This window comes from Chlorocebus sabaeus, chromosome 4 (assembly GCF_047675955.1).
Source record: "Chlorocebus sabaeus isolate Y175 chromosome 4, mChlSab1.0.hap1, whole genome shotgun sequence".
Taxonomy (NCBI): domain Eukaryota; kingdom Metazoa; phylum Chordata; class Mammalia; order Primates; family Cercopithecidae; genus Chlorocebus; species Chlorocebus sabaeus.
In genome coordinates this window covers 23,818,419-23,830,719 of record NC_132907.1, presented here as the reverse complement: position 1 = coordinate 23,830,719, position 12,301 = coordinate 23,818,419, and the positions used below count along the sequence as shown (strand labels likewise).

Genomic DNA, 12,301 nt, shown 5'->3' with positions numbered 1-12,301 from the left:
TGTATCTAAAATATTTTGTTATCTAACTTTACTTTTCCAGAATTGTGTGATGTCTCAGAAATCAAGAATTATGCTAAGAATAACTATTTCAGTTTTGTGCTAATTCCATCAAATTGCGGTACAGGATCCATTATAGCAAATCCCCAACTATAAAAACACAGTATTTTTGCATTTTCTTCTCTGCTTTCCTCAACTCAGCTTTGAGAAGTATCAATAAATCTTAATTTTAAGCTATCAAAATCAGATAAGTGATCCAAAAAGAAGTAAAAAGAATATGTCAGTTAAAAAAAACCTCTAATACCTAAATTAGTAGAGCAAAGGCTGTCTTATATGAAAACCATACAGATGAAGTTAGAAGCATGGAGAAGATAGGAGAGAGTAGGGAGTGGGTCTCTGTGTTTTATTTTTGAGCAGAAAGGAAATCTACATAAATATCCATTGATTGTTATAAGAAGGTACCCTGTACCTGTTATGTACCTCAAGTTTATAAGCTGTCTACATTTTCAAAACATAAAATTAGCTACATATCTAACAATTAAACCAAAATTAGAAACCACAATCTACCCTTATTAAGAGAATAAAGAAATTTTTATTTCTAAGAAATTACTTATTTGGAATAATACAGTATACTTTTAGACTTTTTAAAAGACTATTTAAGTACATATTTCCTAATCATTTTTCGAATTATCCATGCGCAATGTGATCTTGAAAGAAAAGCAAAAATAGAAAATACGAAAGGGAATACGCCAAATGTTAAGTGGGTTTTGAGTTTTTCTTCAACTTTCCAGTACTTTTCTATGCTTGCCAGTGTTTCAGTAATGGCATAATAATTTACAGGGAAGCTAGGCATAATAATTTACAGGGAAGCTATTTCAAGAATTCTCATGTTATGTGCCCAGATTAGATTGTTGAAAAGAATATTTATGCTGCAGGTTTCTTTTAATTTTTAGTGTAAAAGCAGTAGTAGACATGAATGTTACCTTTGACTTTCTATAAATATTCATTTGTGTGAGTTACTCTAGAGACTTTTTTTTTTTTTTAATGAGACAGGGTCTCACTGTGTTGTCCAGACTGGAATTCAGGGATGTGATCATAGCTGACTATAAGCTCAAACTCCTGGGTTCAAGCAGTCCTCCCACCTCAGCCTCCCAAAGTACTGGAATTACAGGCGTGAGCCAGTACACCTGGTCAGGAAATATGTTAATTTCATATTTAAGAGAGTATAATTTTAATAAAAGCGTATTACAGTAACAAATGTTGGTGAGGATGTGGAGAAACTGGAACGCTTGTGCACTGTTGGTGAGAATGTAAAATGGTATAGCTGCTGTGGAAAACAGTATGGCTGTTCCTCGGAAAATGAAAAATGGAATTTACATACAATCCAGCAATTCTACTTCTGAGTATATACCCAAAAGAATTGAAAGCAGGACCTCAAAGAGATAGTTATATACTCATGTTCATAGCAGCACTATTCACAGCAGCCAAAAGGTAGAAGCAACCCATGTCCATTGTTGGATGACTGGATGAGCAAAATGTGGTATATGCATACAGTGGAATATTATTCAGCCTTAAAAGGGAAGGAAATTCTAACATGCTATGATAACATGGATGAACCTTGAAGACATTGTGCTAAATACTGTATGCTTCCACTTATATGAGGTACTTAAAAGGGTAGTCAAACTCATAGACACAACAAGTGGGAGGGCGGTTGCCAGGGGCTGGGGAAACTGGTGGGAGTTGTTGTTTCATAGGTATAGGGTTTCCGTTTTATAAGATGAAGATAATTATGGAGTTGGATGATAGTAATTGTTGCACAGCATTATGAATATATTTCATACTGGTGAACTGTATGCTTAAAAATGGTTAAGATGATAAATTTTATGTTATGTTTATTTTACTACAGTTACAAAATTTGAGAGAAAAGATTATTACAGCCTTTATCTTTTTCAGAAAATATGTTTTCCTGAATTTCTGATGACCGTCTTGTTTAGAACAGTATATTAGGGATAAAAGTGGATTGAACTAAGATTTACAGTGATGTTTTCCAGTGTACAAACATATATTTTTATATTTATAATCAGTAAATTTATACTTAATCAGCTTTTTTTTACTTGATATTTTCTCACATCCCAAAACTAATGACTCTTGATCAGGCCACTGGCTTTCACCTAACTGCTCTCACCTGATCCAAACTTGTTTCCCTGCCAACAGTCATTTTTCCCTTCAGTCTAGGATTTACTACGTGTTCAGAGAGATCTTACTACATAAAAACCTAATAATGTTTCTCTCAAACATTATCAGTGGTTTCTAGTGATAGAAGTATAAAATTAAAGGTCTTTCACACCCTAATCTGGATCATGAGCACTTTTCCAGCCTCATCTTTGTGTCTTTTCGTCACTCCGGCCCATCCCTCACATTTTTTGTTTTGCTTCTGCTTTGCAAAACTAGTACTTGTGCATCAAAAAGGCACTGTTTTGTTTTGTTTTGTTTTTTAATGCCCCCCCTAGCAAAGTGCCTGGCACATATAAGTGGTTAATAAATAGTAATTGTTGTGATTTCATGAATAACTTTTTAAGTATGAAGAACCTTCTAAATAAAAATTCCTTCAAAATCTAGAATACCAAGCTAACAGAGTGTCTTTTTCACTATTTGTAGCATCTCAGATTTAATTGTGAGGCAGAAAAAGCCAGTACTGATTTTTATCAGAATAATATTTAAGGTATCTCAGAAGTAACTCAGTGTTTCACTATAGGAGTCGCATCTAAAATAAAAATGTCTGATGGCTGTTAACATTGTGTAACATTTATATAAGAAAATAATATATTCAAATTTCAGAGATAAGTGTTGACCTAGGTTATTTATTTTTTTCTTTCACTAAGGATGAATAATTATAACAAACTCTCATATGTTTTTATAAAATTGCATTTTATATATTAAATGAAATGCCCCCACTTGGGAAAATCAGTAGCAGTAGCAGTAAGGCACACAGTGGTAAGAAGAGTGCATTTGTGAAGAAAAAGGCAATGCACTATTTTGAGGGGATACTTCATTTATGTTAAATGTAAAACAATAAACAGAAACCTGAACACTTGCATAAATTTGTTTACATTTTAATTTTGCTCTATAGACACTGATCTTTCTCTGATTTGACTCTAAAAAGACTCTTATCTGAGTGAACTTTATGTCAGGGTTTTTTTTTTTTTTAAGTAACGTTATTAGTCAAATATTTATTGAGGCAAAGTAATGTGGGAATACAATATAAGCACCAGACAAACAGGAGATTAAAGAGAATTATTATAATAATGAGTAGTGTATGAAACATTACTACTTGGATAGAAAAAACTTAAATACAAAAATTCTAAATTGGCCTTAAATTATTCCCTGAAGTATATGATTGATAGAACCTGGAAGAATTTGGTATTTGAATGTTTTGAAGCCGTATTTTTGTAATTTTAGCTCTTTAGTCAAGGGCTTTTTTATTCTGACTTTCCTTAACAATTCTGTCTTTCCATTTAAAAGAAATGTCTGTGTGATATGTCTTCCTAGGTTTTTTTTGTCCTTTGTATTATGCTCCAGTTTGTTTTATACTATATTTCTTAGCCTCCAGATTTATCATGGGACATCACTGAAACCAGTAGTAGGGTCATTTGTGACAACCTAACAATGTGAACCTAACTATCTTTATATTTAGTTTATGTCTTTCTGAAGGATTTAACAAGTTAATTATATATATTCTAGGTGTGTCACGGGGTCCCAGCCCTGTCAGCCTTGGAAATCAGGATACCTTACCTGTGGCAGTCGCCCTTACAGAATCTGTTAATGCCTACTTTAAAGGAGCAGATCCCACCAAGTTAGTTTTTAAAATATATACCTGTATGTGTATGTATGTGTGTTGGGTGAAGGAGGTGGTGGGGCTTGGTGGTAAATTTTAAGAATTACCTTTTGATTCTGTGTAGATTACAGTTTTCTGTTATTTATTTACTTGCTTTTTTGCTGTCTAATATAGTCATTTAATGATTGCGTTCCGTGTACATTCATTCATCAAATACTTGAGCACCTGTTATTTCTAAGACTCTGTTACATGTGCACTAAGGCTACTTTAGTAAACAAATGAGTTCTCTCCTGAGCTTGCATTATAGTGAGGGAAAACTAAATATCAAAGAAACAGCTGTATTTATTGGGTATTGATACATGCTATTAAAGAAAAATAAACCAGGGTTAGAGGCTAGAGAATAACATTAGATAGAGGGCTACTGTTTTAGATAGAATGATCAGGGAGAACTTTTTTGAAGTTAATTTAAGCAGATAGTTGAAAGACATGGAGGAGCAAGCCATGCAGATATCTGAGGAAAGAGTATTCCAGGAAGAGGGAACCAGTGAGTAAGATACCAAGGTAAAAGCATAATTGGTATATTCAAGAAACAGCAAGGAAAACCATGTCACTGAGTAGGAGTAAACAGGAGGGAGAGTACTTGAAGATGAATCCAGAGAGGTGTGAGACCAGGTTAGGCATTGTAGGCCATGATAAGGAATTTGGAATTTATTTTGAGTAACATGGAAAGCCAATGGAGGCTTTGAGCAGAGGAACGATGAAATTACATGTGTTTTCAAAGGAGCTCTCTGGTTGCTGTATGGAGAATAAACTGAGGCAGAGGGTACAGTGGGCAGTCAGAATAGATGTAGAGAGAAAGTCAGAAGATTAATTACAGAAGACCAGGTGAGAGATAATGGTGGCTTGTATAAGGGTATTAGCAGAGCAGGTGATGAATAGTAATGAGATTCTGAATATATTCTGAAAACAGAATTGTTAAGATTTGTTGGAGATAAAATGCTAAGTTTGAAGTTTAAGACATCTTAGTGGAAATGTTGAGTTGATACTTGGATACGAGATTCTGGAGTTCAAGGAGTAAGTCTAGACTAGAGATAAAATACTTGGTAGTGTAATTCATTTGTAGATAATACTCAAAGTTAGTGGCCTTAAGGAATAGATAGAAAAGAGATCTGAAAACTAAGTCTTGATTCTCTCCAGTGTTTAGAAAACAGGAAAATGAGAATGCTCTAACAAAGGAATTTGAGAGAGCAAGCAGTAAGAGAGGTAAGGAGAGAACCAGTAGACCCGTGTCTAGAAACTAAGTGAATAAATCAGTGAATAAATCATTTCTTGAAGGCAGGTGTGAACCTATATCTGATGCTGCTTGACAGGTCAAGAAAAACTGACCATTGACTATATGGAAAGTCATTAGTGACATTCACAAGAGAGATTTTAGTGGCATAGTGGAGATGAAAGTATGCTTTGAGGGTATTCAGGAGCCGAAGGTGATGCAGTCTAGACAACTATATTTGGAAAGAACAAATGCAATTATTTCAGGATGTTTAGCTCTTAAGTGGGAGCAGAGAAATGGAATGGTAGCAGGAGTGAGGTGGTGGAATCAAAGGAGGGTTTTGTTTATTTTCATTTTTGTGTTTTTTAAAAGATACATATTTCAGCATATCTACATGCTGATGAGAAAGATCCAGTATTTACGGAAAAAATTGGACCTGCAGAAAAAAGAGGGAACAATCACATGCATGAAGTCCTTCAGTATATAAGAGGAGATGAGTTCCAGTGCAGAATTGCTGAGATTGGCCTGAGGTGCAGAAATTGATTATCTGTTGAAACAGTATGGACTGCATAAGATACGGATAAAAAGTTAGTTAGATTTACTAGTGGGAGTATGAGGAAGTTTTTTTAAATTTCATCAGTAAAATTAAGAGCACAGTCATCAGCTAAGAGTTGGGGGAAGGACTATTGCAGGTTAGAGATAAAAGGGGAAGCTAGGAAAAGATCAAAAAAATAATAAATAGACTTGGGAATGTGATAGGATTACCAAAGGGGTCCAGTTGAGAGTTTTGGCTATGTGGTTATATGTTTCAAAGGAAGAAAGAATAGAGGGTTGGAAGAAGCAATAAGGAACAAGGGGGACATCTACCATCACCATCACCAGGCCCAGTGCTTTTTGGGGTTTGGGAGGGAAAAATAGCTACAACTAGGTATAGCATTATGAGGAAGCAATATCCTTACATGTCAGGCAGGGAATGGTTATCACAAAAAAGTGAAGGAACAGTATCAGTGTGCTTGCGTTTGTGTTTAGAGTTTAATTCCAGGAAAAGATGATGCTAGATGAGTATACCATTTCATGTACGTAATTTTTAATAATTAAATTGAAAAAAATTTATAATTGTGATAAAGAATATAGATATACAGACATATAGGTATGTGTGTGTGCGTGGGCACGTGCGCACGCGTGTGCCTTTTTAAACCAAATACTCTTTAAATGGAGATTAGAGCATTTTATTTAAACACTTTTCAAAATCCGTGTTTTAGGTGTATTGTGAAGATCACTGGTGATATGACAATGTCATTTCCAAGTGGAATTATTAAAGTCTTCACCAGCAATCCCACTCCAGCTGTGTTGTGCTTCAGGGTGAAAAATATCAGCAGACTAGAGCAGATTCTTCCAAATGCACAGCTTGTGTTCAGGTTTGTGTACTTTTTGTTTTGAAGGCTGAAATTTCTTTTTAAGATTTTTTTCCTGCCGTGCACAGTGGCTCACACCTGTAATCCCAGCAGTTTGGGAGGCTGAGGCAGGTGGATTGCTTGAGCCCAGGAGTTCAAAACCAGCCTGGGCAATGTGGCAAAACCCCATCTCTACAAAAAAAAAAAAAACAAGAAAAAAAACACAAGAACCAAAATTAGCTGGGCATGATGATGCGTGCCTGTAGTTCCAGCTGCTCAGGAGGCTGAGGTGGGAGAATCGCTTGAGCTTGGGAGGCAGAGGTTGCAGTGAGCCAAGATCATGTCACTGCACTCCAGCCTCGGTGACCAAGCTAGACCCTGTCTCAAAAAAAATGTTTTTTTCCCCTTCTTCGTTGAAATAATAATATTCAATTTGAAAATCATGCCAAAATTATTCTTACTAAACACCCTTTTGCTATCTTTTTATTTTGTTTTCAGTGGTGCTAATAGTTATTTTAAGATTCTTTTCTATCACTCCATCTTCTCATCTTTCAAGCAGGCTTCTCCTGTGTTCCATTTTTCATCCCCTGATGTCATTTTCCTTCATCACACCTCTTGGTTTATTTCTACTAGTTTTTCCTGGGTCACCAAATTACTACACAGAGGCAAAAAATAAAGATAAATCAATAAAATAACAAATATATTTTTTATACGTGTAGTGATCCATCACAATGTGATTCCAACACAAAAGATTTTTGGATGAACATGCAAGCTGTTACTGTCTACCTCAAGAAGCTGTCAGAGCAAAATCCAGCTGCTTCTTATTATAATATAGATGTATTAAAGTATCAGGTGAGTGTCATGTCATTGCAAAAATTCTAAATTAAAATATTAACAAATGGAGTCTAGCATATAATTAAATGAATAAGTATGTCATAGCCAAGTGAGTTTTTCCCCCAGAAATTCAAGGATGTTTTGAAATTAGAATAAGCCAGTGGAGATTTTGACCAGTTTGGTAAAATTCACCATGTATTCATTATTAAAATAACTGAGTAAATATAAATGCGTGAATTCATCCTTAACCAGAAAAGACTAGCAGTGTCAGTCTTAACAGTGAAACTCCCAAAGTAATCAGTTAAAGTTAGGAATGGCAGAGATGCCCATTAGCGTATCCTAATGCCCATTAGTAGATCCTGTTAGTATATAAGAGTTTTCTGGATGTGTAAGAGAACAAAATAAGCATTAATAAATACTGGGAAAGAGGAACCAAAATTATTATTGCTGCCAGGTGATATATTCCTCTCAAGAGAACCAACTGAAAAACTGTTTGACATAAGGGCATTTAATATGGTGGTCAGTTTAGAAATTAATACCAAAATTAATAACTTTCAAAGCCAATTAGAAAAACTAGTGGAGAAAAATATTCACAATAAAACAATTAGGAAGAAATACAACACAATCCCTAGTGACTTGAATATGGGAAGATTCATGCTGTAAAAGTTTAGCTGTTTCTCAATTAACTTATACATTTAATATAATCCTGATCAGAAACCCAGTAGTTACGTCTTTGTGTTTGGAGGCTTGACAGTCATTTTCAGGTTTCTCTGGAAGAATAAAGCTTATGAGAATAAGTCAGGAATTTTTTATTTTAAAGAGATGGAGTCTCATTCTCTTGCTCAGGATGGAGTAGAGTAGCGTGATCATATCTCACTGCAGCCTCAAAACTCCTGGGCTCAAGCAGTCTTCCAGCCTTAGCCTCCTGAATAACTGGGACTAAAGGCACAAGCCACCGTTCTTGGCAAGAAATGTTTTAAACAGTAAAGTGGAGTAATGTTTTAGCTTTAATGGGAAAGCTTAGTATAAGGCAACAGTATTTAAAATAGTTTGGAACTAACGCAGCAGTAGATGGCCAGATGAAGGAATAGATTAGAGTATCCAGAAATAGATCTAAGAATAAATGGAAAATTGTTTATACAACATAGCATTTCAAGGCAATGTGGACATGATGAATTTTTCAATAAATGATATTGAGGATAGCAAGCTAGACACTTGAGAAAAAAATTAAGCTGAATCTCTCTTACACTTTTAGCCAAAATAAAATCCATGTGTATCAAAGGTTTAATAATAATAATAATAATAAACCACAAAGGTACTAAAATAAAGTCATGGGTGAAGATACAGTTGACCCTTAAACAACAAGGATCTAAACTATGCAGGTCCACTTATACAAGGATTCTTTTTAACCAAACGCCAGTTGAAAATACGATGATTGTGGGATGCAAAACTCATGTATAAACAGAGGGCCAGCTTTTTCTATATGTGGATTCCACAGGGCCAACTATGGGACTTGAGTATGCACAGATTAGTATATACCCAGGGTTCCTGGAACCAACCCCCCCAAGTATGCTGAGAGAGATACTGTATATGTATCTCTCTGTGTGTGTATATATGTAATACATATTTATTACATATTTTAATCTTGAAGTGCAGAAGACCTAAGTATGATATGAAACCCAGAAGCCATATAAGAAGAGAATGAGATCTTTGATAAATTAATATGTGTGTGTATAAAGTATTTTGTTAAACCTTTAAACACAGTAAGTATTTAATCTGTGAGAAAAGTATTTATGACACGTAAGATGGACCAAAGGGCTTACCCCAAAGAGCCCTTGTAAATTTGTAAGGAACATGTTAATAACTCAATAGATAAATAACCTATGGAAAGATGCTCCATGTTAGTAGTAATGAGAGCAGTAAATACTAAGATAACAATGAGATATCAGTTTTAGCCCATCAGATTTACAAAAATGAAAGATCGCTTTATCCAGTATTTTAGGGTGTGATCACTTGTTAATAGGATGCAAGTAAAACCTCTTAGAAGGCAATTCTGTTAGATTGTTGAAAGATGTAACCTTTAATTCAACAATTCCACTTCCAGAAATCTTCAGAAATACACAATTGGATGAAGATAAGGCACAAAGGATATTCGCTGTAGCATTGTTTAGAAACCACCTAAGTATACACATCAGCAGAGGAAGAAATTACTATAGCCATTAAAAAGAATGACACGGATCTATGTTTGCATATGCCTGAAGAATCTGGAAGGATATATGCCAAAATTCCAAGGGATAAATTTCCTACTTTATATTTCTCTCTCGTTTGAGTTTTAATAGGGTAATTTTATTAAAGTGGCTTATGTTTCTAGAAAATAAATACTGAAAGAATAAAAAAGTGCTGCCACTTAAATTGACTTAAAGTTTCTTACAGATGTTGATTTATTCAACTGATGTGTATTATTCAGTGTATGTAATTGCTGGGAGTAGGACAGGGAGACAGTAAAGATCAGTAATATTCTATGGGCTGGACTTCATTGCTCTCGCCTATAATACCAGTACTTTGAGAGGCCGAGGCGAGAAGAGTGCTTGAGTCCAGGAGTTCAAGACCAGTCTGGGCAATATAAAGAAACCCCATCTCTACAAAAAATGTAAAATTATCCGGGCGTGGTGGCACAAGCCTGTAGTCCTAGCTAGTATGAAGGCTGAGGCGGGAGGATTGCTTGAGCCCAGGAGAGGCTGCAGTGAGCCTTGAGCATGCCACTGCACTCCAGCCTGGGCAACAGAGTGAGACCCTGCCTCAAAATAATAATCATAATATTCTATGTTAAAAATGAGTGGTATGAAAAAAAGAAAAAGTATGAACTAAGGTAAGAAAGATTGAAAATAAAGTTTTCAGTGTAAATTAAAACAGCAGTCAGAGTAGGTCTCCTTAAAAAGGAGCATTTGGACAAGGAGCTTAAGAATTTGAAGGAATTATACCATTTACTGTGAGTCATGTGATTAAACCTTTGAAGTTGGAAGTGTTCTAATTCCAGGCTTGTGGTACTATGTAGTGGCGTTTTTTCTCGGTGTTCTAAATCTGAATTCTTATACTTTATGAAGAATCTTTGAATTCTGTGTTGAATGTTGGAAGATTCGCAAACTTTACATGCATAAATAAGAATTCCTTGATAAAATGCTGATTTCTGTACCCTGTCCCTAAACTGTTGAATCAGATTTTCTGCAGTTGAAGCTAAGGGAATGTGCATTATAAACAAGCACCACAGCAATTTTGATGTAGGTAGTAGTAGATTCAGACAATGAGAATGACCCTTACTCCTTTGAGAAGGATCTGCTTCACTCTGCCAACAGATAGACCCCTCATTAGATATTTTTGATTTTGTGGACTTACGCATTCAAGTGTCTGTCATTAACATGACTTGTTAACTTTTCAGGCCAAAAACAATTGTTTGTTTTTTTCTCTTTAAAGGTATCATCAAATGGTATTCAGTCCACTCCTCTGAATCTCGCAACATACTGGAAATGTAGTGCTAGCACCACAGATCTTAGAGTGGATTATAAATACAATCCAGAAGCTATGGTGGCACCTAGTGTGCTTTCCAACATACAGGTGGTGGTACCAGTGGATGGAGGAGTAACGAACATGCAGTCCCTTCCCCCTGCAATATGGTAAATTAAACATATGTTTCTGAATTCCCACTAAATTTTTGTTGGAATCCCTAACTTCTAGAACCCAAGTTCTATAAGTTTTCTTAGAAGTTTGAAAAGTTTTTGTGCCTTTTTCCATAGAAACCATGCTGTAAAAGATGCGGTTCATTTTACTAGTCAAACCATAGTAACCTTAATAAAAAATAAACAAAACTAGTTTTCTCTAAGTACCACCCAGACTTGAATTATTCCAAAAAATACAAATAATTATTTTATGGATTAAATATAGCATCTGGCATATCTGTAGGAACAGGAACACCTATCTAATTAGTGTTTCATAGTATTAGTTACTCCTATCTCTTAGCAGCTTCTCCTGTCCCCGCTGTTAGTATTAGTATAGACTAACCACTCTTTATAGTTGCTTCATCATTTAATAACATGTGTCTTCCTTGACTAATGAAGGTACTGATTCCTATACACATTCCATTTTACTTTCTCTGACCAATAGGAATGCGAAGAATTACATAATTTGGTAAACTTCCATTAATTTAAAAAGATACAGCATTATATTTATTTATACTATATCATAAACACATTTTCACCAGTTAATACTACTTAAACTTAGCACTATATTTGTTGTAGTGAAAATATTTAAAATACACTTATTTATTGAGGTCCCATCCATCTATCAGGTACTATACTAGATACAAAACCTGAAGATATCTATTCTTATTGCAGGAATGCAGAACAAATGAAAGCCTTTTGGAAATTGTCCAGTATTTCAGAAAAATCAGAAAATGGAGGTAAGTGTATGCATCCTTTTTTGTTTATAAAATGATGTCACTGAAGATGGATTTTTTTTTTTTTTTAAGATACAGTCTAACTTTGTCGCCGGGCTGGAGTGCAGTGACACGATCTCAGCTCACTGCAACCTCCACCTCCCAGGTTCAAGCGATTCTTCTGCCTCAACCTCCCGAGTAGCTGGGATTACAGGCACACACCACCATGCCCAGCTGATTTTTGTGTGTGTGTGTGTGTGTGTATATGTTTATAAAAACATATATAAACACATATATATTTATATATATAAAAATATATATATATAAACGTATATATAAAAACACACACACATATATATATATATTTTTTTTTTTTAGTAGAGACGGGGTTTCACTATGGATGGTCTCGATCTCCTGACCTTGTGATCCGCCCGCCTTGGCCTCCCAAAGTGCTGGGATTATAGGCATGAGATACTGCACCCGGCCAAGGGTACACTGTTCCTGGAAGCACTGCAATACCTTTTTTAAGGGCATGTTCATTT

At 35.1% G+C, this 12,301-nt stretch overlaps 1 protein-coding gene across 1 annotated transcript in view; it reads left to right on the top strand.

Moving 5' to 3' along the window:
- FCHO2 (FCH and mu domain containing endocytic adaptor 2) overlaps positions 1-12,301 on the top strand; it is a 141,094-nt gene that overhangs the window by 121,583 nt on the left and 7,210 nt on the right. The window contains exons 20-24 of the mRNA XM_073014694.1: positions 3,739-3,850; positions 6,365-6,520; positions 7,216-7,348; positions 10,802-11,001; positions 11,719-11,783. Coding sequence (XP_072870795.1) covers positions 3,739-3,850; positions 6,365-6,520; positions 7,216-7,348; positions 10,802-11,001; positions 11,719-11,783 — 666 coding nt within the window. The remainder of the gene's footprint in view (positions 1-3,738; positions 3,851-6,364; positions 6,521-7,215; positions 7,349-10,801; positions 11,002-11,718; positions 11,784-12,301) is intronic.